A 27,282-nucleotide genomic window follows, 5' to 3' on the forward strand; every position below is an offset into this window, starting at 1 on the left:
AATAATATCCACAGAAAATTAACATGGCGAAATTGTAATGCCTGTATATTCAACAGTTGTAGATGTATAGCCATATTAAGTCTTTAATGTTTGTATTTCCATATTATGGTTAAGGAAAATATTATGTTTCAAAAACATTATCTGGATTGATGTCACATGAAAGTTTTACATCCGCTTCTGATTCCGGAATCGTGTTAGAGTATACACGGAAATGGCAGTCTGAAAGTTGTCTAATAGGCCTAATAAAAAAATGTGTCTTCCTCCTTTAGCCGATTGTCCCGTACAGAACACATAGGTAATTATGCGAATACCATACATAACTCATGATACAATTACAATGGGGCTCAAGGATTTAGGGTATAACGGGAGGGACCGTCCAGTGGCGTCACGGGAGGTAGGGGGTGGGAGAGTGCGGACCGCACCGGGTGACACCAAAATGACATTACTAACGATTCTGTATGGTTTGGTACGGAAGGAGATCCAAAGGAGTGACACCATGAGTTACCGCAGTGGGTGACGCCAACTCAAGTGACGCCACTGGGACCGTCCATATGATAGTGGTGTCAGGGATGCATCTGTCATTTTGTGACAAGAGGGGGTTTTCATCTTGGAATACTGTGCTGGTTTCCGTAATTTGTTTAAAAACTGTTTTAGAATGAAAGGGAAACCTTGACAAATTAACAACCAGTACAGCAAGCACTTTTGTGAAATATCATTTATTGCAAAAGAACATTAAAGTACGGTCAGTCTGATGGAGAACAATATGTAAATGTTTCTATGTGAATAAGCTAACAGGTGCATATACATGTACATCACAGGGTTTCATATCGTTGCTTAAAATTGACCTGGCATGCATGTACTATATAATAACTACAGCTTTGCTTGTTACCAGTCGAGAGTTAATATTTCAGATTGCATTTCAGTTAAACATGAAATATGGGTTTACAACATAAAAATCTAATATTGTTTGTGGGTTTCTGATGCACATCATTTGGTAAATTCAGAATCCCAAATAGTCCATCTCAGTGAGTAAAGTTGACTGTGTATTGGAAATTCTGAACCACCTCCATGAGTAAGGTGGACTGTGTATTGATGGTTCTGAACTACCTCAGTGAGTATGGTGGACAATGTATTGGTGATTCTGAACAACCTCAGTGAGTGAGGTGGACAGTGTATTGGTGATTCTGAACAACCTCAGTGAGTAGGGTGGACAGTGTATTGGTGGTTCTGAACAACCTCCGTAAGTTAGGTTGACTATATTGGGGATTTTGATGACAAATTTAGACCTTAACTTAGACTTTGCCCTGTCCAGGTTTTGACAGTTTCTGAAAGATGCATGCCAATAACCTAATTACCTTAATACAAAATTTAAAAATGACTAACACCTTACAGTGGTATTGCTGTATTTAAATGCCTCAAGCAACAATAATCCAATGTGCATTGCTCCAGAACAATAATCCAATGTGCATTGCTCCAGAACAATAATCCAGTGTGCATTGCTCTAGAACAATAATCCAGGGTGTATTGCTCCAGAACAATAATCCAATGTGTATTGCTCCAGAACAATAATCCAATGTGTATTGCGCCAGTCCAATGTGTATTGCTCCAGAACAATAATTCAATGTGCATTGCTCCAGAACAATAATCCAATGTGCAATCCAATGTGCATTGCTCCAGAACAATAATCCAATGTGCATTGCTCCAGAACAATAATCCAATGTGCATTGCTCCAGAACAATAATCCAGTGTGTATTGCTCCAGAACAATAATCCAATGTGCATTGCTCCAGAACAATAATCCAATGTGTATTGCTCCAGAACAATAATCCAATGTGTATTGCTCCAGAACAATAATCCAATGTGCATTACTCTAGAACAATAATCCAATGTGCATTGCTCCAGAACAATAATCCAATGTGTATTGCTCCAGAACAATAATCCAATGTGCATTGCTCCAGAACAATAATCCAATGTGTAATGCTCCAGAACAATAATTCAATGTGCATTTCTCTTATAATTTAATTACCATAATTAGCCCGTAAATATGGATCCTGAATGGCTTGTCCAGTTTTAATCTTTGCTTCTCCTGGGTTACTGGGCAGTGGAGTTTTCTTGTCTTGGACTACTGGATTTTTTAAATCCCTGCTGCAGATTGACAGTTAACTGGATATAAACTAGATGCAGAGAATTTTATTGTAGACATTTATTTAAATCCAGAAGCTGATTATGTCAGAAATGAAATCTTCATGTATGTATGTATGTATGTATGTATGATTGTATGTACGTAGGTACGTATGTATGTACGTATGTACATACATACATACACATATATATATATATATATATATATATATATATATATATATATATATATATAAATCTTTAATGTTGATATCATGGTAATTGTGTATTTTTTTTTTTTACTAGGTTTCTATCATTGAAAAAACTGAAGTCAAAATGGCAATGATGGATAATAAGAGCTTCCTGATTTCACACCTACGGAACTCATTTGTCACAAGCGATGACACAGGAATGTGTGAAATGATCATTGACATAGAAGAAGAAGATGAGAGACTTAAAAAGAAAAGGTAACATTTGTGAAGGTTTGAAAAATTCGTCTTCTTGCTTGTACAAGTGATGGGTGGTTGGTTTGTTTTTCTTGAACAAAACAATTCAGAATCGAGGCTACATTATGGCCCCACACAATGAATTCCAACATAAAACATGTTGAAGGTTTACGAAGCCACAAAGTCTTTGCTGGTTGCAAATTTGAAGTTTAGAGGGATGTCATTTTTGTACAAAGTTTAATGTAATTTATTCATCAAGGTCATTTGGAGTGATTAATTCTTGAGATGGTTTAATTTTATTTTCTGTTCAAAGATGCCTCTGTTTATAAAATAAGACATACATAATTTTTTTAAAATAGGTGGATGGGTTGAATTTGTTCGTACATTTGTACATGATGGATTTTAGAACTTTAGCCTGTCCCCAAGGTCATAACATTGAGTGTGGGTCTGATTCTTGGGAGGGGAAAGGGATTACCAAGAAAATTATAGAGATGAAGCTAATTTCTTAAAGATTGATATTTTTTACATCTGAATAATAGTAAGAAGTTCAAAAAGTGACACACTGTTGAAAGCTTCTATGTAAAAAGTTAAAAGCAAAGTACATTTCAACAGGCAAATAGTAGTATATAGATAAAGTTGTATGCTATTGTTTTCCATCAAAATAATTATATATTCAAATTTTGTACTTAATTAGCCTTTGTGGTGAGTTCCACTTGTATGATTGTTTGTGTTTGTGATTTGGATTTTTAATGTAGCTTTAACAATTTTCCAGTCATATCACTATGATGTCTGCAATGTGACAGTTGATAGTGATGTCTAGCACTAGCGCATCATACCGTAGACATGTAGCATCATGTCTCATCAAGTCACATTATCCTCACATCAGGCCGACCAGTCCTAACCCTAAGCTCTTCATGCTGAATGCTAAGCGAGGCAGCTGTTAGTATCATTTTTATAAGCCTTTGGTATGGCTCAGCCAGGTTTCAAACCTGCGAGCTTCCCCATTCAAGGCAATTGCTCTAACCACTTAGATCACCGGAGCCACTTTTGTATTTTTGTTGATGAACTTCCAATAGTTTGATGTTATGTTATATTTTCAGAGCAGACTCCAACCTGAGTGATAGTAGTGTTGATTCATTTATGTTATACTTACATAGTGGACTCCTGACTGAGTGATAGTGGTGTTGATTCCTTTATGTTATACTTACAGAGTGGACTCCAGCCTGAGTGATAGTGGCATTGATTCCTTTATGTTTATATTGACAGAGTGGACTTCGACCTGACTGATAGTGGTATTGATTCCTTTATGTTTATATTGACAGAGTGGACTCCTGCCTAAGTGATAGTGGTGTTGATTCCTTTATGTTTTATTTACAGAGTGGACTCCAGCCTGAGTGATAGTGATGTTGATTCCTTTATGTTATACTTACAGTGGTGGACTCCAGCCTGAATGATAATGGCATTGATTCCTTTATGTTTATATTGACAGAGTGGACTCCAGCCTGAGTGATAATGGCATTGATTCCTTTATGTTTTATTTACAGAGTGGACTCCAGCCTGAGTGATAGTGGAGTTGATTCCTCAGATAATGAACTGTCTCACTCCTATGACATCCTGCCAGACATGGACTATGGTATTTATTGCATAATTTGCTGGAGCACAAATATTTATCCAAGTTTTCTATTAATTTTTTTAATTTTTTTTATTGACCAACGAACACTATACTATATTCTGCATTCCAGTCCCATCCCCATTCAGTGCATTCTGTGTACTTCATTTTATTTATAGCCCTCATAGTAGATCTTCCCCAGTGAGAATACTTGCAGTGTTGCTGAATGTCATGTATGGTGCCCAGTGCCTTAATCTGTATGCTCCATCACTATTTGTAGCCTTCAGTATGTGCCACATTCCATTTCCTAGATTGGTCATTTTTCACAGTACCATGCCCCTTCTGGTAAATATGTTGTATCTGTACCAAATTACTCACAGTGTGCTGTCCAGAATCAACTTTTACAGTAATGATGATGATGAGCATTAGGATCCATAAACATTGATTAGTTAATTAACCTGTGTTGTGATGTTCAAGGACAGTTAATGTTCCCAGCAGTTGTTGAAATTTTGAAACCGATCAGGCATTTATTCTCACAGAAATAATGAATGATATTTATCACGACACTAGTGTTTATATGACTTGTATTATGTCTGGTATTTATCATGAATCTAAGGTATTTATCATGAGTTTGTAGTTTATCATGATTTGTATTATGACTGATATTTATCACAAATGATATTTGTCATGACTTTGTGATGTTTATCATGACTGATATTTTATCATAACTCTTTAATATTTACACACTTTTTGAGATACTGTTGTGCATTTTTTTGGTGTTCTTTATTGTCCTGGAAGCCTTACAGATTTATTCTCCTTTCTTTAGCAATCCCATTATGTTGATATCTTCCGTGACACTGTTGGCAAAAAATAATGTCATTGCTCCCCACTTTTGAGTTATCTTGTGCTATTTTGACGTTTTTATGTTATAATTACATGATATGTTGGTATAGTAATAACTGATTCATCTGTATCATTGTCATATTCCATTCAATTCTTAACGCGTATAAATGGATTACAGAAAATGAACCAAAACAAATTATATACAATGCCTGGAGTGAGTACTTTATTGTATGATTAAGAAGGTTTATACGTTTCATATCCACTGAACACGGTTGTTAGATTTTGTTTATCAAACAACTGTAAAGACCTTGTGTCATTCATTTATGTTATGTCACAGTGACAGAATGTTATGACATGTTGCCATGGTACTTATAACTGTTGTGTTGTAAATTCCATCATCAGTCTCATCTTAAGTCAGTATTTGTGTATTATCTGACCTTACTTTATGTTATGTGACCTTTCTAGATGTCATGTCACAGTGACAGAATGTTATGACATGATGCAATGGTACTTATAGTAAATGTAAGATAACTTGTGTTATAAATTCCAACATCCATCTCTGTATAAATCAATATCTGTATTTGTGTATGCCTGTAATACAAAGACGATGCAAGAAGAAAGATATAGATGTACTGTTTTTTATTTTCAGTAGCGCACAGGAGAAGGTCGAACACTGCTCAGAGGTTGGAACGATTGAAGAAGGAAAAGAGAAACCAAAGCAAAGTCAAGCAAATTTCCTGGAAAGATACAGCAACAGAGTATAATAGTATGTAATATTTCTTAAAAGAATTTGTAAAAAAAAATAATTAAACTTTGTACACCAAATTATTAATCTATAATGTTTTAACAGCTTTTTTCATTTGAGATGGTCTTTGAGAATGAAGAAACTAGAACTGCGGGTGAGATACTGTCCGTACTGGACAGCCTCTTATCGATGCCAGTGCTTGAATTGTGAGTCAAGCCTGGATCTCCAGAGGTGGAAAGCAAGTCTCTTATATGTGCTATGCCACAACACCATTTTTGATCTAATATCCACACTACACTTTAAAAAATCAGTCTTTGAGTACATCTTTATGAGGTTGAATCAGCACACATTGATATGATGGCGCATGTACCTGTGAAATGTGTGTGCACACTAGAAGAGTTAGCACCCTTTGTTATGAGCTCTCTAATTTGGAGTTTTATTCTCTCTACCGATGAGATTTAATATACCTGATGAATTTCAAAAGCCACTTTCCATCAGCAATGCATAATCAGATTAAAATGTTTGACTAAAAAAGATAGGCCTGTATTTATTAAGCATGTGTTGGTATTATGTCAAATATAATTCAGTAGTTTCTCAGAATTCTCTTGTATACAGTGTTTGTACAATGTGTACAAAAAAGTGTTAATTTAAATAGTGGTAGTGTTCTCTGCATGTAATGTTTTGGAGCCATATTGGATATATATATATATATATATATATATATATATATATATATATATATATATATATATATTGCATCAGGAAGGAAGTTAAACCAAAAAGTCCTTCAGAAGAAGGGAACACTGAGTTATAGTTCTACCTTGCCAGTGGCTTTGTTGGGTCATGGTATGATTTCACCTTTCACATGACCTTACATAGGCACTATTACTAAAGCAAAAAAAAAAAAAAAGCCCCAGTGACCAAGTGTTCTAAGGCACTCAGTGTTACAGATTACTGCCATCAAACCTCTGTCTGCAGGGGTTCAAGTCTAGGGCTCGGCAAATATGGTTACACCAGAAAGCTTGCTTGTAATTAATTCTAAGTGATAGGAGTACTAGATTTTATTGTTTTTTTCAAATAGGTACAAATAATTCATTGCCACTAGAACAAGCAATTTAATTTTTTGTTATGTCACAGTGACAATTTTTTTTTAATTTTCAAAACTTATCAAAACTTTAGAAAGTCCAAAAGATTCACATTTAGCTTTCAATCAGTCTCCTAAACATGTAGTTGTAAAGTTGAGGTTACTCATCCATAACATCAGTAACCCCTATAGTTATATATATATATATATATATATATATATATATATATATATATATATATATATATATATATATATATATATATATATATATATATATGGCAAGTAACAGTCTTTCTGAAAGCACTGGATAAATATATATATGGAATGTGGCATATAAGATGGTGGCCTTTCCAGAGGGGGACTAAATTTTTTGTATGAAGTATATGTCATGGATGTAGTAAGAAAGCTACATATTTCAATGCAATAAATATCTTCATTTAAAAGTAACATGTATTATGAAAAGGTACTTCTTGTCTTAAGAGTAGACATATTTCAACTGAACATACATTAATCTTATTCTTTGATGTAAGCATAATTTAATTTAAATGCATAATTCTCTTGTCATTTGCTCCTTTGTCCCACAGCTTCTGAATATTCTCCTTATCTGTTATGACATTGTTTATTCAAGTCTTTTCAAAATACAATTGTTTGGCAAGATCCCCCCACCCCATGTTGTCAAGTCAAAAAACATTGACTTTCTTCTAAAGTAATAAGTCTCCAATTACATGATGACATGTTAAAATTTTGTAATGATTTATTCCTATGCTGCTAATTGTACAGTACTGTGATTTAATTGTGCAGACAACATTTTTGTAGAGTGGACTAAATGCCTTCTTTATAAAGGAAGTGATACATCTATTGTGATACAATGATTTTTTGGTCTTTGTCTGGTACCCTGTTTTGTTCAAGGTTAATTTCACTGTGTGTGTTGATCCACAATATCTATATTTAGCATATGCTGACCATGTTATGATGTTGATATATACATCCAGTTCTAATCATCAAAGAGAAGAACTCAACAGCCACAAACTATCACAGCATTGTTAAGCCTGTTTACTACAAACATCAGCTTTTATAGATAATTGATATAATGATAATCTTAGTGTTACATGTACTTTAGTCAACACTTTGTTCAGTAACAGAATCCTGAAATCGGGAGACAGGTGGTGGTAGAGATAATCGGATTACTTACCATACCATATGATAGTTCTGGACACATTTAAGATAAAATATTACCCCTTGTAAGGGAAACATTTTACATATTTGGACTAACATGCTGGCTGCAGATCACATTTGAGGGGTGGCCACTATGGAGGAGTACTTTTGTACACAAACTCGGTGCTTAGGGATCCTGGCTGTAAAATACGGGTGGCCAATGCTAATCCACCATACAGGTTGAATGAAAGAAATCACTCTGACATTGAATGATTTCAATTTTATACAACTGATAATGGTGTACCAGTTTTTTTAATACAGAAAACATCCTAGCATGGAGATTTTTCAGTTTTATACAACTGATGATGTATACCATAAAATATTACAGAAAACAGCCTAGCATAGAGATCGTTAAGTTTTATACAACTGATGATGGTGTACCATAAAATTTTACAGAAAACAGCCTAGCATAGAGATCATTCAGTTTTAGACAAATGATGATGGTGTGCGATAATTTTTTTACAGAAAACAGCCTAGCATAGAGATCGTTCAGTTTTATACAACTGATGATGGTGTACGATAATTTTTTTTACAGAAAACAGCCTAGCATAGAGATCGTTCAGTTTCATACAACTGATGATGGTGTACGATAATTTTTTTACAGAAAACAGCCTAGCATAGAGATCGTTCAGTTTTATACATCTGATGATTCTATACCGTACAGTTTTTACAGAAAACAGCCTAGCATAGAGATCTTACAGTTTTATACAAATTATGAATATCTGCCATCAGATGTGGCCAGTCTTGGATAAATGTGCCATCAAATATAGACAAAGACAGAAAAATTGAAACCAATACAAATGTATTTTGTTTATTAATAATATTATAGACATTAAAAGTGTTTTTCTATAATAATTTGAACTAAATTATTCTATAATACTATAAAATTATTCTATAATATTTTTATAATACTCCAATTTAATAATTAATAATAATTTAATATTCTTCTTAAAAACAGCACAAAAACACTGGAAAATCAAACACTTAAAATTTGAAATGTTTTGATTGTGTTTAATCCTAAATAATGTCTTTGGGTCTTGATTAAAATACCACACTTTTAGTCTTCAATTAAGCACATGTCAAGAATCCAATCATTTAATTGGCTACAATTAAATCCTGACTTAAAAATGATAAGTCAAATACCTTTATTATCAACTATTTATAAGACTGATGATGGTGAAATTTAGGGATGTATAGTGAAGGCTTGTGCTTGCTATTATTGCTGTCATTATTGTTATTATTTTCTAATTGTAATTACTATTGTTATCATCACATTATTTAATATCATTATTACTGAGCATCATTATTTTCAGTTGAAGAGAAGGGGTTCCTCTTTGTCAAAAAGGATGTAAAGGAAATGGCACCCCAAAAGGAGCTCACCAAAAAGTGCCATTCTGTGCTGTCACAGCAACTAGAGACAAGCTCTAACATGGGGGAAAATCCTTTCCTGGAGTTTGCAAAGTTTGATGGCAGGGTAGATTGTTAATGATCTTACATAAATATTCATTTTCTTTTCTTGTAAACATGTGTAAAGGTTCTTCTATTTATATACACATAGTTTCTCGGAAATAACTTTTTACAGTTTGACAGCTGTCTGTAGATACAATTAAAGATTTTGTATGATTTTTCTTTTTATCTTTAAAACTGATACAACTTTCCATGTGTCATGTTTCTGAAACCAACTTTTGCGAGTATTATGTAAGTTTAAAGGAAAATCCTGTGCAAGCTAGCACCCTTACAAGACATAATTGTGAAGATACCATTATAATTTCCAATTTCTGCTTCCAGTGTATTGTATTATGCATATATATAATTTTTTTAAAAATTCAACCAAAACCTATTGAGTATTTTAGAAAGTGATTAAAAATGTGTTGGCAGTTTCATTTTCATTTTATGAGCACAGAATTGCCCTTTATTCTGCGGAAATAAATGTTTTGTGATATAGATTATTAACTTATAATTTTGATTCCTTGTGAGAAATTATTTAGACTGCCACTCTAAAATACTTCTTTTAGGCAAGTGTTGGAGTGGTGACGAGAAAGATTGATATTTTCTTGACAATGGCTCCACCAGAAGAGAGGCCCTATCCCATGACTGTAACAGTGGTGGTTGGGAACAACACAAGAGTACAGGATCTAGTGGGGCTTATTTGCTGGCAGTATACAAATGAGGGCAGAGAGCCCATGTTGAAGTGAGTCTGAGTTAACTTTTATCCATGTTTGCTATTACATGATCTATTCTATCAGCTCCCCCAATGTGTTTACTGCCTAACTACCATATCATGCCATGACATTTGTGATGATAGCGAAGAGGAGGCCTAGATTGACTGGTTGCAAGTTGGTTTTTAAGGACACCATCAAAAGTTATTGACTTTATTTTGTAGATGATATGGAAGCTAAATGCCTTTCACAATTATATACTAAGCCAGCTGTCCCAGGTTGGCCAGGCAGGTATCAAACCCATGACCTTTGGATTACGAGTCCGACACTCAACCAACTCAGATACTGAGCTTTCCAAATGCCAAGGAACAGAATCATGGTGATGACCATTATTGATTGCTGTTGTTATTGCGGTAATAGTTATTGATAAGGAGATTTCATATTATTATGCCACAGTTATTATTATTATTATTAGTGAGAACCCAGAGATGTACTGTCTTCACATTGCTGAAGATGACGGCGAGGTGGACACTGACTTTCCCAGTCTTGACAGCAAGGAGCCGGTCTCAAAATTTGGATTCACAAAATTAGCCCTGGTGGAAAAAGAAATGCCAACAGAAAGAAATAAACAGGCCTATGTTGTGACTGTGTAAGCATAATTTAATTTAATATGTCTCTGTTTGTATTTATGATATATTGCCAGTGTCTGTGTTTGTATGTATGATATATTGCCAGTGTCTGTGTTTGTATGTGTGATATATTCCCGGTGTTTATGTTTGTATGTATAATATATTGCTGGTGTCTCTGTTTGTATGTATGATATATTGCCAGTGTCTGTGTTTGTATGTGTGATATATTCCCGGTGTTTATGTTTGTATGTATAATATATTGCTGGTGTCTCTGTTTGTATGTGTGATATATTGCCAGTGTTTATGTTTGTATGTGTGATATATTGTCAATGTTTGTATTTGTATGTGTGATATATTGCTGTTGTCTGTGTTTGTATATATGATATATTGCCAGTATTTAATATCTTGTGCCACTCCCACAAAAAATAGCACAGTGAGCTTGCATTAAGAACCTCAGAAAAGGGCAGTTAACTTTATCCATGTGTTAATAAGTATAGGTTTTATGCTATGTAGCTGATTTTAATTTTCTCACAAACTTTATAACAACCAAGAAAAAACTTTTTAAGAAATGGTTCATATCCTGTATGTACTTTGAGTTCATTTGGACACTTGGAAATTGTTCACACAAGAAAATGGTTTAAAATATTTATAAGCAGTTGACAGAGTGTAGCTGTGTTGTTTCTATTCATCTGTCTTTTGTCAGTGGTTGATAAATCATAATTTGTATGCCATATTGGAATACACTGAAAGTCCGTTCTGGACAGCATGTTATTAGTAATGCAGTTTAGAGAGAAGATGCTGGTCTGGAAGAGGACAGTACCAGAGAAAAGCATCATATCAGTCCTACAAATGAAATAAGGACGTTTAAGCTTTAACTCCAATGGACATAGACTGTACAAGCTTATGAGATGGCATTGATGTCTGCCATCCTTCCAGCAGTCGATCCATTGGCACAAATTTGTTATTGCCACTCCTCCTAAACTACTTGGAGAATTGACATGAAAATTTACACACACATTCATCCCAGTCTAGTTGAAAATGGTGCTGCTTGAACATCCAATAGGCCACTCAAGTGGTCTACATGAACATCCAGTAGGTCACTCTAGTGGTCTTCTTGAAGATCTAATAGGCCACACTAGTGGTCTACGTGAACATCCAATGGGCCACTCTAGTGGTCTACTTGAAGATCCAATAGGCTACACTTGTGATTCACTTGAAGATCCAATAGGCCATTCTAGTGGTCTGCTTGAAGACCCAATGGGCCACTCTATTGGTCTACATGAACATCCAATAGGCCATTCTAGTGGTCTTCTTGAAGATCTAATAGGCCACTCTATTGGTCTACATGAACATCCAATAGGCCATTTTAGTGGTCTTAAAGATCCAATAGGCCACTCTAGTGGTCTACATGAACATCCAATAGGCCACTCTAGTGGTCTTCTTGAAGATGCAATAGGCCACTCTAGTGGTCTACATGAACATCCAATAGGCCACTCTAGTAATCTGCTTGAAGATCAGATAGGACACTCTAATGGTCTTCTTGAAGATATTGTTATTGCTATTCCTCATGATCATTAAAACATGGGGTTTACACTAAAAGACTTTGCTGTGATGTCTGATTAGTCCTAAATAAAAAAAATAGTTCTGATCTGACATCCAATATGGCCATTCTAGCAACCGTGTTGAAATTATTGTCAGCACTACTCCTCCTGAATGGAAAATCATATTAGGATGAAGATAAATGAACTTGATGTTGAGCTGACATCCATCATGGCCACAGTGGTAGATATCACTACACCTTTTGAATGGAAGATCATATTGACATGGGTTTTCACCTGAAGACTTCTTATAATATTTAGTTGGTTGTAAGTGAAAATGGTGTTGATCAGTCCAGTATAGCCAGCATGATGGTCATCTGGAACATTTTGTTGTCTCCACTCCTGGATGTATCACTAGAAGTCTTCCCATAATATCTGGTTGGTCCTAAATGAAAATGGAGCCGATCTTACTTCCAATATGGATCCCATGGTGGCCTCATGAAACTATTGATATAATTCAAGATCAATCCAGTTTAGTTGGTCTGACATCTTAGCATAAACTTTTTTTTTCTGTTTACAAAACTTGTGTTTGTAGATTAGATATTCACATATAATACATTCATTGTGGAACTGATCATGCAAGTTGTTGTTGTTGCTGTAGGGTTTAACGCCATTTTTTCAGCACACGATAGGCTATACATGGCAGCCAGTATTAATGGTGGAGGAAGAACCCATAAGCAGAATTTGAACCAGTCTTTATGGATTTTGTACATACAATCCTGATGAAGAGTGCACCAAAATCATGTGAACTTGATCCAATTCCAACATCACTGCTGCTTGAGTGCTTAGATCCAGTATTGCCTTCACTAACTGATGTTGTTAATACCTCTCTTTCATCCAGGGAATTCCCATCATTTTTCAAAACTGCCATTGTAAAGCCTCTGCTGAAGAAACCAACGCTAGACCATAACGATTTAAAGAACTACCAGTTTCTAATCTCCCATTCATATAAAAAAAATCTTAGAAAAGGTTGTTCTATCCCAGCTTGTATCTCATCTAAATTCAAACAGTCTTTTTAGCAATGTACAATCTGCATATCGGCTTGCCACAGTACTGAATTAATGACATTTTCTCTTCGTTGGATGGCGGAAAGATTGCAGTCCTCACCCTTCTTGATTTGTCTGCAGCATTTGACACAATAGACCATGCTGTATTACTTCACTGTTTCCAGGATGTATTTGGCATTCGTGATACAGCCTTACTGTGGTTCAAGTCCTACTTGGTCAACAGGACACAAATTGTATCTGCAAATGGAATACACTCCAGCCCAGTTGATATATGTTGTGTTCCACAGGGGTATGTTTTTGGACCTGTTCTCTTCATTCTGTACACTCAACCGCTCTCAAGTGTCATAGATCATCATCCAGTGTCTCACCAATTGTATGCTGATGACACTCAAATATACAAATCTAGCCACCCAAATGAAGTTGATGCTACCATCCAAGGTGTAGAGAGGTGCATTTCTGATGTGAAATCATGGATGACATGTAACAAGCTGCAGATGAATGATGATAAAACTGAGACCATTCTGATCACAACACAAAGACTTTCTCATTCACATCCTTTACCTCAAACAATAAATATCAGCAATGCCAACATTAAATTCACACAATCAATACGAAACCTAGGTGTTTACTCTGGATAATACTCTCACATTGCACCAGCATGTCATGAACATATGCAAGGCTGCATATCTTGAGCTGAGACGCATCAGCTCAATTCACAAATATCTTTCAGTTGATGCCACTAAAACACTTGTGTGTTCATTAGTACTTTCAAGACAAGACTATTGTAACTCAGTTCTGTCTGTTTTATCTCAGTATCTACTCCAGAAACTTCAAAAAGTTCAAAACACAACTGCTCAGATCATACTTAGAGTACCACGATCAGAGCACACCTTCCTGCTGCTCTGTACCCTACACTGGCAATCCATTCGATCCACAATCAAACACAAAATTTGTTCTCTGTGCTACGTTTCACTTTCGGACTCTAGTCCAACATACCTATCCAATCTCACCCATGTGTACACACCAGCAAAATACTTACACTTCTCTTCTGACTATCGTATACTCATTATTCCCACTATGAAAACAAAGTCAAATGGACAGCGTTCTTTTGCATACCTGGGCCCAGCAACGTGGAATGAATTGCCCACTGAACTTAGACACAAAGACACAGTGATCACATTCAAGAGTGCTCTCAAAACTCACTTATTTCGACTGCAAGAACAAACTTGAAGACCTAATAATGTTTCCTACCTGAAATATTCTCAGCATGTTTGTTATTTTTTAATGTTTTTTCTAATTTCATGGTGTTTGTTTTTGTAATAATTTTATTATGTTTTTTATCTTATAGGTGTTGTCTAATGTTGTGAAGTGCGTAGAGCTTCTAAAGATTAGGTGCTATACAAAGTCCTCATTATTATTATTATTATTATTAATAAGTTGCAATAAACTCTGTGTCTACAATACTTATAAAATCTTTTAAAATGTTAAAATGCAGTATTTGAAATACGTAGAGGTAATATATTTAGACCTTTCTCTAAGTTTTGTTTCCACATAATGCTGGGTATAGCTGCTTCTGTAAATGTGTATCTGTAAAGACTTTCACTCATAACTTTCCAACCATTCAGTGTATTTAGCCATAATATTTTCACATACCAGACAACTTACGAAGAAAATAGTTGGCGTTAAAGAAGGCGTTAAAGAATTATACATGCCACTGAGTAAACAAGCATAGCAAAAGTATTATGAAATTGAATATATTTGGCCATAAGTGGTATAAATTGAATATGTTTGACCACAAGTAGTATAAATTGATGATGCTTGGCCATAAGTGTTATAAATTGATGATACTTCATTATATGTAATTTATAAATTAGACAGAATTGGCATGTGTACCCTTTGCATAGATAGAATAAAAATTATTGGTGGTAGACAGTAGGGTTCTTCCAGTTGCAGTCTTTAAATAAGAATGCAAATGGGGTAAGATGACTATTATTTAAGTTTAATTGCTCGTCGTGGTCAGAACAGTAGTGCTGTGGCATCATCTTAGTCACACTTGGATGGCTTTGTTACATTATTTGTACTGCTAATGATTATAGCCAATCTTAATTACTGAATTCATAGCCTGTACAGTTATTTTTCAGGAGTTTTCAAATAGTTTTCATGGATTTGTACACGTTTTCAATGATTATTCTTGTTTACTGAAATTTAACTTTCTCCATTTTAAGAGTTATATTTCATTCATTTTTATTGTTCATTGTTCCCTCAGATAAATTGAAGGAGTTGTTTGATGAATTAAAAGAAATTTTCAACAAATTCAGAGACTTGAGAAGAAACAGCTTTTTCAAAATTCAAAGGTTTTTCAAGGCAACCCCTAAAATTTGAGGAGTATTAAAGGTTTTACAAACTATCAAAATCTATTTCAGAAACATTCACAACCATGGTTACAAACTATGGAAATATATCTTTGCCATGTCAGGAACATTCAGAACCATGGTTACAAACTATGGAGGGGCCCCGAGTGGCCGAGTGGTCTAAAGCGCTCTTCGTTACGGATCACTGCCATCTCACCTCTGTCTGCGTTGGTTCGAGTCTCGGATTCGGCTAATGTGGACATGTGAGAAAGCTTGCCTGTAGCTTCTCGTGGGTCGGTGGTTCTTTCCGGGGTTTTCCTGGGTTCTTCCTCCACCATTAATACTGGCCGCCATGTATAGCCTATCGCGTGCTGAAAAATGGCGTTAAACCCTACAACAACGACAAACTATGGAAATGTATCTTTGCCATTTCAGGAACATTCCAAACCGTGGCTTCAACAAATTCCAGATGGACAGCATGAGTATAACCATGAGGGAAATTTTAGAGAGGGTCTTGAAGAGACGTAAAATCCGAGTACGACCAGGTATTAATCAGGACTTGAATAATAAAATATTGAGCATCCATTGGTGTATTTGTGAGTTCATACTACTTTATTCTGCCTTGACTGAACTATTTCTTTGCCTAAAAAGTATGACTATGACTATGCCATGTGGAATTCCCATCTAGTGATTCCCATTAAAGTTGTCATTGATCAAGATCCATGCTGGATAAAAATTTTGGGGAAAATTTACTTCTGTCCGGCCAGATTATGGCAGAGCTGTAAAGAGTTATGGAAATGTGAGTGTGGAAAGATCAGAATATCATGTTTAACACCTATTTTGCTCAACATTTGAATCAGATCATATATAAAAAAAGTAATGACATTTTCTTTGTTTCTTAGAAAAATTGTTTCCCGACTTTTTGGCAAAAGATTGTAACACTTAAAATAGGTTACTGTTGAAAATGTTGATAGATGTCTAGATATTATCCTTTCTTTCAGCTTTCAGTGGATGAAATAGGAAATAAATTTGTTTACCTTTGCTCTAAATTAACCTATAAATCACCATAGTTTTAATTTGTTTGTAAATAGGCTACAAATATTTGAACTTTCACTCACTTCAAGCTCAATATGTGAACTCGGGCAGGGATGTTATATATTGAAACATAATTGCAGACATAAATAGTCATTACAGTAACACAAAATTTAATTAAAAAAGCTTTAAAATGCTATGTTTAAGCTGTGTTAAAAACACAGAAAAAGACAGGTTGATTTTATGCTCTGAATATAAGAGCATTTATTTGCCTACAACAACAAAAATGAGTGTGGGAGGGATATCCACCCCTGAAAAGGCAAAGTCAACTTCGCTTTCTCCACATTTTTGGGTGAGTGACAAGCAATGGGGTGACTGCTTCACATGAACTATTTCCCCCACTCACCCCAATCATGGATCTTGATAGATGCATGAATAGAAAAGTTCCACCATCCAGTTGAGAAGAAAATAGACTGAAAACAAATTTTAAATAACAAAACGTTGGCTTCAGGTATTAACATTTTTAAAGAATGAAACCAATCCACTCTTCAGATTATTAAAATGCTACTTAAGCTTCAGCGTGTGAGAGTCATGGTTATGAAGTCTTGTCATCAATTTGTGTATCACATCATTATTTTTACTGCATAAGAAATGTTTAATATAACCCAAATTCTGTGAGATTTGTCCTCATTTTATGAGCTATCAAAGGTATGTATCCATATGAAGTAACAGTTTAAGAATTTATCTTAAATATAGAAAATGAAATTTGTGCAAAGAAAATGTTCTAATATTATGGTTTTTTTTATCCACAAAAGGTCTTGAGTATAATCTGGAGAAACAGAGCCAGTCTGGTGTGTCAGTTGATCTGGACGCATCCCTTGCCAGTATGGACACAATGGAATTCTGTCTTGTTCGAGAAAATAGTATGTTATTAATTCATTTGTACATTTTTCTGTTGGATCTGTTAATTCAGATTTCTTTTACATAACTTTACATTTTATATTACAGTGACTTTGTTTGTTACCAATTTTTATGGATTTTGTGATTGTTGTAGACCAGGTATTTGATGACTCAGTGTACAATAGTTAAGTGAAAACAGTTTGAAATATAACGTTATTTGCTTTGCATGCATCAGGGGAATGTAGGAAAGTCCCAATGAGCCCTTTTACATGTCATATGAGACAACTAATGGAAGTTAATCTGCGTGTAAAAAAAACATGCAGCACTGATTAAATTTGATGCATAGTCAATCATGCTTTCCCTGATCTTCATATAGCATCATCTTGTATTTCACGGTCAGGTATAATGAGTTGCAATGATACATAAATCAGTATAAAAAAATTACCTGAAGTTAATGAAGTTCATATTTTACAAAGCCCATGAATGACCTTGGTAGAAAAACAGTTGGTACTGTATATCAAAATCAAGCTTCATGATGGGTTCATAATTTAGCATTTTCCATTAACCATTTTGAATTAATTTAAATATCAAGAGAAAAATAATTTTTATTATGTTGTATAAATTAACTCACTTATATGAACAGTGGCATGCAAATTCTGTCACATGCTAGCTGTTACTAAAACCAAGTTTTTATGTATAAATTATGTGCATCTTGAGATGTTTCAGTCAAATTTTTTCATGTAGGATATGATTTTAGGTTCTCGTGGTGATGTGAAGCAGGACGAGTCAGAGAACACATCCTCAATGGCCGAGTCACTGACAAGTCATCATTACAAGTCTTTTATTGTCAGCATGGTCCACAAGCTACGTACCAATACTGATGTCCAGCTGGGTAGGTGGTCTGAATGATGACATTACAACATTTTACAAAATAGATATTAACTGACAGAGTCAGTAAGAATTAATTTATCTTTTCAAAGTATCTATCAAGCTTGTTGCCCAAGTTTGGAGTGTAAATTTTTAAACATGGTCTTAAGACCTCAATACACTACCATTTTGATTCATCTTACTCTTAATAAAAATGCTTAAAATAGGACTTTTGCTCCATAGAGAATCATTGTCAGTTTTAAATATTTATCCATTATCATCTCTGAAATACATTTCTGTGATCATTTTTAAAAAAATGCTGCAGATTGGAAAAAAATGTTTTTTTCTCTATCTAATGTCTTACATAAGAACAAAGGCCAGCATTTGATTAAAAAAAGTTATATTGTTTGTTACTAGTGTCTTTTAAAAAAATCAGTATGGTTATGATTTTAAAGGCAAATTACTAAAACATTTCATATTTTAAGTAACAATGGCCATAACTAAAGCATGTTCAGCTGATACCTTGTAATGTAGATGTACACAGCAGCAGCGATCTGTGAGTAACAAAATGGCAATAATTGCAACATACATAGTTTATAACATGCTTTGTAGATCGACACAGTGGGGGTCATTTTAGATTACCACCATTGTGGGTAACAATGGTCATATCTACAGCATGTGTAGTTTATAGCATGTATATCCATTATTTGATTTGGTTAGTCATTAGAAACCATTATACATTATATACATATTTCATCTGAAGAAACATTACGTCCAACAGAATTTAGGAAATCTAGAAAATATATTATTCTGCAGTTGTTCTTAGGATCATCTCAATATTTGTATACCTTTGGCTAAATCTAGATATTTTTTAAATACATATTTTTAATTCCGCTACCTATTGGTCTGGATCAATGTCCTTGGATACTGGAAACTGTTTTCACCATATCCCCTATACTTTAAGGTTGAATGGGATTGTTCATGAAGTTAATACCAGATATAAACACAAAGTTTTGAGGCTTTTAAAATTTTTCTAAAATTCTTTGGAAGACTAATAACATACTGAGGATCTTTCCTCTTGGACATGATTATTGGAGATTGTTAGAAATAGATTAAACAATACATGAGGCTCTAGCACAATGCGAGAGCAAAATAAGTTCCCAATTCAAGATAATATACAAGTTAATAAGTGTATGCCCATCTCTATTTAACTCAAAACTCTCCTACAGATCCATTGCTATCCCTGAAACAAATTCCAGCATTTTTATTTGGAAGGAAACGTCTGTAAGAATTCATCTTGAACATCATGATTTTCTTGGAACTTACCACCATGCTTGGTGTCTTTTTACCTCTTAATTTACCACCATGCTTGGTGTCTCTCATTACCACTTAATTTACCACCATGCTTGGTGTCTTATTACCTCTTAATTTAGGACCATGCTTGGTGTCTCTCATTACCACTTAATTTACTACCATGCTTGGTGTCTTAGTACCTCTTAATTTAGGACCATGCTTGGTGTCTCTCATTACCACTTAATTTACCACCATGCTTGGTGTCTTATTACCTCTTAATTTAGGACCATGCTTACTTTGTGTCCTTTTACTATTTAACCTAACACTTTGCATGCTAGGAGTCTTGTTAATAGTTAACTTACTATCATGCATGCTTGGTGTTTCATAACCTCTTAAATTATGACCATAGTGTATAATTGACCACTTGCCACCGTGCATATCTAATGTCTTATTACCACCTAAATTGCCACCAGGCTTGTTCAGTGTCAAATTACCACTGAAATCATGGAATGCAATGGGTTTCTTTTACCACTTATCATCATGCATGCTTGCTCTCTTGTTATCACTTACCTTACCATCATGCATGCTTGCAGTCTCGTTATCACTTACCTTACCATCATGCTTGCTTTGTGTCACATTGCCACTTTACTAGTCGTCATGCATGCTTGGTTTCTCATAACCATTTAAATTGTCACCATGCTTGCTTTGGGCTGTTCCAGTAAAACATACCTAGGACCCAGGGAAGGCATTTTTAATGTGGGGCCCTGATCCATAGATGCAATTTAGAATTTTCTTATCATTTTAATATGAACTATATGAAATCAAAGTACCCGGCATGTATATTTTAAAAACTGCCTTCCCTGGGTGTCATGTATGTTTAAATGGAACAGCCCTCAGTGTCTCATTACTACTTAATTGGCCACCATACATGCATGGTGTCTCATTACTACTTACCACTATGCTTGCATGGTGTCTCATTACCACTTACCTTACCACCATGCTTGCTTGGTGTCTTATTACCACTTACCTTACCAACATGCTTGCTTGGTGTCTCTTTACCACTTACCTTACCACCATGCTTGCTTGGTGTCTCATTACCACTTACCTTACCACCATGCTTGCTTGGTGTCTCATTACCACTTTACTTGTCATCCTACATTCTAAGTGTCTTGTAACCACATAACTTACTACCATGCTTAACTAGTGTCTAATTACTAATTGACTTACCACCTTGCACGTTTGGTATTTCACCATTACCACTTAATTTTATGACTTAAAAAAGTCTCAGGAACAAATTTTGCATTAGGTCTTACATGATGCAATCATATTGCAGAGTGATAACAGTTGAAAGCATTGATCTCCCAACATAAATGAGGAAGATATTTCTTGTATGTACATATACATGATTGGGACACTTTATAACATCACTGACATTTGCTTATTATGATGAGCTTTCTAAGCACACAGTGTAGGTATTATGTTGTATATGATATGTAATTGATCATTACATTGTATTCAATGTCTATTTGACATCTTTGATGTGTAAAATTTTCCAGTCTGAGACTAAGATTTAATGAAAGTAAGAATTGAAATGAATTTATACATTGGCAGGTATCAGTGGAGAGAAAATAGAGATTGATCCTGTAGGGAGTAAAGGCTCTGCTAGATTCTTTCGTCAGAGAGCCGTAACATATGATGCTGACAGTATAGCTGACTGTGAGGTGATAGAGGAAAAAAATACAGGTACACATAGATAAATTCTTGCTTCTCATAAGTTACCTTCCTTTAATGGTCACTTGTCGTGTTTAAATAGATCTTTTTTCTCTCTCTCATAGCACATGTATTTCCATTTACAACTTTTAGTTTCCTACACCAGTCACGTCCCATGTATCTGCATAATTACTGTCACCCATCTGGCTTGTTAAGAGAGGTTGCTTTGTCAGCTATACAATTCACCATATCAAGACTTAGTACAGTCACACCCAACACATTAGCTTCACTTGCTTTGTCCACTATACAATTCACCTATCAACATATACAAACAAGGCACAATACAACCTCACCAAACACATTCAGTTATACTTACTTTGTCCACTACACATTTCACCATTATATCAATATATACAACCAAGACACATTACAATCACACACAATGAATAAAATTACACATACTTTGTCCACTGCACAAATCACCATACCAACATATACAACTAAGACACAGTAAAGTCACACCTAACACATTAACTTCACTCACTTTGTCCACTTCACAATTCAACATATCAACATATATAACCAAGACAGAATATAATCACACCCAACACATTAGGGCTGTTCCATTTAAACATAAATTGGACTCAAGGAAGGCACTTTTAAAGTGGGGTACTCAAACATAGGTGTAATTTAGAATTTTCATCTCATTTTAATATCAACTCTGTAAAATCAAAGTACCCTGGCATATATTTTATAAAAACTACCTTCCCTGGGTACCATGTATGTTTAAATGGAACAGCCCTTAACTACACTTACTTTGTCCACCAAACAATTCACCATATCAACATACACAACTGTGACACAATACAGTTACACCCAACACGTTAACTTCACTTTACTTTGTCCACTTCACAGTTCACCATGTCAACTTATACAACCAAGACACAGTTCATTCACACCCAACACATTAACTTCACTTACTTCGTCCACTTCACAGTTCACCATATCAACATATACAACCAAGACAAATCATTCACACCCAGCAAATTAACTACACTTTGTCCACTTATCAAGTCACCATATCAACATATACAACCAAGACAAATCATTCACACCCAGCAAATTAACTACACTTTGTCCACTTATCAAGTCACCATATCAACATATACAACTAAGACACATTACAATCATACCACATGCATTAGCTACACTTACTAGATTGTACTTACAGCTAAATACAAACACCTTAACATGTAGTCATATCACATTTATACTAATCTCACAGATTGTACTTACAGCTAAATACATACACCTTAACATGTAGTCATATCACATTTATACTAATCTCACAGATTGTACTTACAGCTAAATACATACACCTTAACATGTAGTCATATCACATTTATACTAATCTCACAGATTGTACTTACAGCTAAATACATACACCTTAACATGTAGTCATATCACATTTATACTAATCTCACAGATTGTACTCACAGCTAAATACATACACCTTAACATGTAGTCATATCACATTTATACTAATCTCACAGGCATACATGTGCCAGACATACTCATTACACATATAGTCAAATGTGAAATATATCACATGCAAGTATGGCATTTTCCACACATCATGTACAATGCATATACACCATGCATCAGCTCACACCTCAAAATATATCGTAAGGCTTGTAGCACAGTGGCAACCCCTATATATGCTGCCCCAGCCATTGTAGTGGAACTTTGGTGGTGGTGGGTGGTATGGTGTAACCATGTCCATTACACCTATCCCATCTTGTTATCTCACGTCCATCAAACATTTCTGCTTATATTACTTATGAAGGACTTCATGGACTCAAATTTAGTCAGAGGCTTTACATTAATAATATCTAGGGAGGGCTCCCACCAGTTATTATGTACTTTTGAGAGAGTTACATATATAATGTGAAGTTGTTTGCATTAAAAACATGCACAGTGGAGATAATGTAGGCATACCTGTATGCTACTTTAATGTAATGTGGCTGACATTTCTTTGGATATTGTACTTTTGGAAATTATACTTGATCTAAGCACTCTGCTAACTAAAATGACTGTTCTGTTGCGCTAAAAAAATTCAGCCTAAATTTGTCTAAAGTACACTAGCCATAGCAGCTATTAAAATAGGGAAAATGAATTTTGACAGACTAGATAATACTAGCTTCTGAAAGTGCAATGAATGAATTACCAAATATATAAAATGTAAAGAAATGTTATTGGCTCTTTTTCATTCAATTTACCTCTGAAGTTCAGGAAGTGAAAATGACCCATTGGAGTTAGCACTTTTCTGAAAGGTGCACATTTGAAGTAAGGCCAAGCTGTATACTCAATAACCCATACTACATCCATCAGTCATACACCAAAATAAAGGGAATTAAAGGTTCTTTGAACTATACCTAAGATATACAAGGTCTTTTTTAAATAGCCAGTATAAACAGTGAGGAAAGCCGAGGAAATTATTTTTCTTTAAAATTCATACCCTATGCAAAATACGAAACTGTAGAGCACCACCTAGAGGCTTTACATTAACAATACCTAGGGCAAGTTTGATTTTAGCCATTTTTCAGCAAATTGTAGTGACATAATGATCCTTTTTTTCTAAATAGAACTTTTCTCTTGAATTGTATCAAACCTAAATTTTCACTAGAAACTTCCCTTCGGTCGTGCCTGAATTTCTGAGCCACAATTGGTAACAGGCTTGACATTAAGAAAACTCAATATGTTTCCCTTCAAATGCAGTGTGTTAGCAGGGGCATTCATTCTGATGTATTTCTAGTTCTGAGTAGTTCAATTTCTAGGGCTTTTATACATTCTATTTTTATGTCTTTATACAGTTCATTCTTATGTCTTTATCCAGTCCATTTTTATGTCTTTACACAGTCCATTATTATGTCTTTTTATATAATCCATTTTTATGTCTTGTAGAGTCCATTTTGAGGTCTTTTATGTATTCTACTTTTAGGTCTTTTATACAGTCCATTTTTAGGTCTTTTATAACGTCCATTTTTAGGTCATTTATACAGTCCATTATTATGTCTTTTTATTTAATCCATTTTTATGTCTTGTAGAGTCCATTTTGAGGTCTTTTATGTATTCTACTTTTAGGTCTTTTATACAGTCCATTTTTAGGTCTTTTATATGGTCCATTTTTAGGTCATTTATACAGTCCATTATTATGTCTTTTTATATAATCCATTTTTATGTCTTGTAGAGTCCATTTTGAGGTCTTTTATGTATTCTACTTTTAGGTCTTTTATACAGTCCATTTTTAGGTCTTTTATATGGTTCATTTTTAGGTCTTTTATATGGTCCATTTTTAGGTCATTTATACAGTCCATTTTTAGGTCTTTTATACGGTCCATTTTTAGGTCATTTATACAGTCCATTTTTCGGTCTTTTATATGGTCCATTTTTAGGTCTTTTATACGGTCCATTTTTAGGTCATTTATACAGTCCATTTTTAGGTCATTTATACAGTCCATTTTTTAAAACTTTTTATTCAGTCCATTGTTGTCTTTTATACAGTCTATTTCTGATCTTTGTCTTTCTTTGCAGGAAAATCCGTATTTCGTCTCACATACTCGGGAGGCCATGAGTACAAACACCATGATTTTGAGGCTGACACAGAAGTGTGCAATGAAATTGTGCATAAAATCAATAATATTCTCGAACTTAGACTGAGTCCAGTAAGAAAAGACTTTGTCACAAACCGAGAAAGAAAGCTACTAAGAAAGCGTGAATCCTTGACTTTTTCGACATGAGAAGTTATACAGATATCAATAAATTTTAAAAACAAGAACGCATATTAAAGCCTGCCATATTTTATTTTAATTTCTGCCTTAGCTTTTCACTGTAAAATAAGGCCTACATAATTTGTTCCCTTTATATTATGTACCTGTACAATTTTGGCTGCAGGAGTTTGTCCATCCCTTCTTGTTAATATATTTAACATGGAGTATTTCAAATCACTGTCCTATCAGCCCTGAATTGATAGACACCGTTATAACTGGATTATACAGTCTGGTTTCACAGTATAATTATTGTCCCTTGCCTTGAAAGCATGAAACATAGTGTTCATGTTTGCATTCATCTGTCATGAAAAAGGGTTCCAATTTTCAGAGTTAAGGTCACTGCTCAATATTTGAATTTGTTTCATTTTTGTCATATTTCCAGTGTATAACAGCGCCTTTTTAGACTAATGGGTGAAAGTTGGTAAACTGATATATCCTCACTGAAAGTTAGTTGCCAGCTACAATGGGAATCCTATTTTCTTGGTCAGTGACATGAGTCAATATTTGAAATGTTTCTTTTTTTTAAAATTCCAGTGTTGAATTAATGGGTGAAAGTTGGTAAATTGATATATCCTCACTAAAAGTTAGTTACATACTACAATGGGAGTCCTATTTTTATGGTTAGTGACATGACTAAATTGTTAAAACTTTTCCATGACACTTTCCATGACACTACTCCTCCTGTATGGACTATCACATCAGCATGGTTTTCTTATAAACCACTTCTTATGATGTCTAGTTGGTCCTAGATAAAAATGGTGCTTCTCCGACATATAAAGTGGCCACCACAGTGGTCATCTTCAAATTCTTGTTATCAATACTTCTCCTGAATAAATGGTCATATCATCGTGGAGTTTCGACTGAAAGGTGTCATAATGTCTAGTTGGTCACCAATAAAAATGGAGCCTACCTCTCTTAAAACATGGCTACTACAATGGCCATCCTAAAAATCTTGTCACTACTTCTAGATAAATGGTCGTATTGAGATTGTGCTTTCACCCAAAGAGTTGTAATAATGTCTAGTTGGTCTTATTAAAATGAATATGGTGCCAATCTGATATCTAGTATGGCCACCATCGCAGCCATCTTAAAAATCTTGCTATCATTACTCCTTCAATACGGTAAGTCGTATCAACATGGGGTCATGGGGTTTCCACCAGATGACTTCTTAAGTCTTTTTGGTCCTCGGTGAAAATTATGCAAATCTGACATCCAATAACTATTGTACAGCAGCTGATTTGCAATCTTGTTATTGCTGAAGAGTACAAGACATGGTTTCAAAATCTGACTGTTAAAAGGAATAAAAGGGTCTTGAATTCCTTTTTAAAAAATTCAGCCTGTTGATTTATCAGTCCCATTCCCTTCAGGGGACTCTTGTTTTATGTTTCATCTTTAGCAAGCCATGTGAGGCAGAGAATGAGTCCAGAAATAGAACACACACTCCAATCAGCCTGTTAGACTGATATAAAGACAGATAGAGAGGTGTTTGGTTCATGGAGCAAATTATGATTTAAGTATAAAAAAAGGAAAACATAATTGACAATGGAGAGAAAGTTGAATACTTTATTTTTCTATTTTTGTTATATGGGTGTATTGCATGTATCCTCATGCAGTCCATTTTAGAAAAGATATTGGAATTTCCATTTAGTTTCAATATTACAATCACTTTGTATACCTTATTGTTAAACTTAAATACATGTATACCAATGGCTCTTAACCATTTTAGGCAGCAACCCAGATTAGGTTTTTGGTGTTAGCCTCTCCATCCATCAAATGCTAAAAAAACAACTTTGTTTGAAATTTCAAATTATTAAGGTTGGTTTTGTCAACTCATTCAAAAT

The 27,282-nt window shown here is 34.6% G+C and overlaps 1 protein-coding gene across 1 annotated transcript; it reads left to right on the forward strand.

Moving 5' to 3' along the window:
• The first annotated feature begins 146 nt into the window (after positions 1 to 146).
• LOC149771173 (target of rapamycin complex 2 subunit MAPKAP1-like) lies at positions 147 to 25,481 on the forward strand. The gene is made up of 12 exons (XM_089948785.1): positions 147 to 295; positions 2,427 to 2,587; positions 4,111 to 4,199; positions 5,668 to 5,784; positions 9,379 to 9,539; positions 10,081 to 10,256; positions 10,700 to 10,873; positions 16,245 to 16,354; positions 17,657 to 17,764; positions 18,499 to 18,633; positions 21,513 to 21,644; positions 25,206 to 25,481. Exons 2-12 carry the CDS (start codon positions 2,457 to 2,459, stop codon positions 25,409 to 25,411), a joined length of 1,539 nt encoding a protein of 512 aa, XP_089804911.1. The 5' UTR covers positions 147 to 295; positions 2,427 to 2,456; the 3' UTR covers positions 25,412 to 25,481.
• Positions 25,482 to 27,282: the final 1,801 nt, after the last annotated feature.

The sequence above is a fragment of the Sinohyriopsis cumingii genome, unplaced genomic scaffold (assembly GCF_028554795.1).
Source record: "Sinohyriopsis cumingii isolate HCF-2022 unplaced genomic scaffold, ASM2855479v2 utg002078l, whole genome shotgun sequence".
In the NCBI taxonomy this organism is placed as follows: Eukaryota; Metazoa; Mollusca; class Bivalvia; order Unionida; family Unionidae; genus Sinohyriopsis; species Sinohyriopsis cumingii.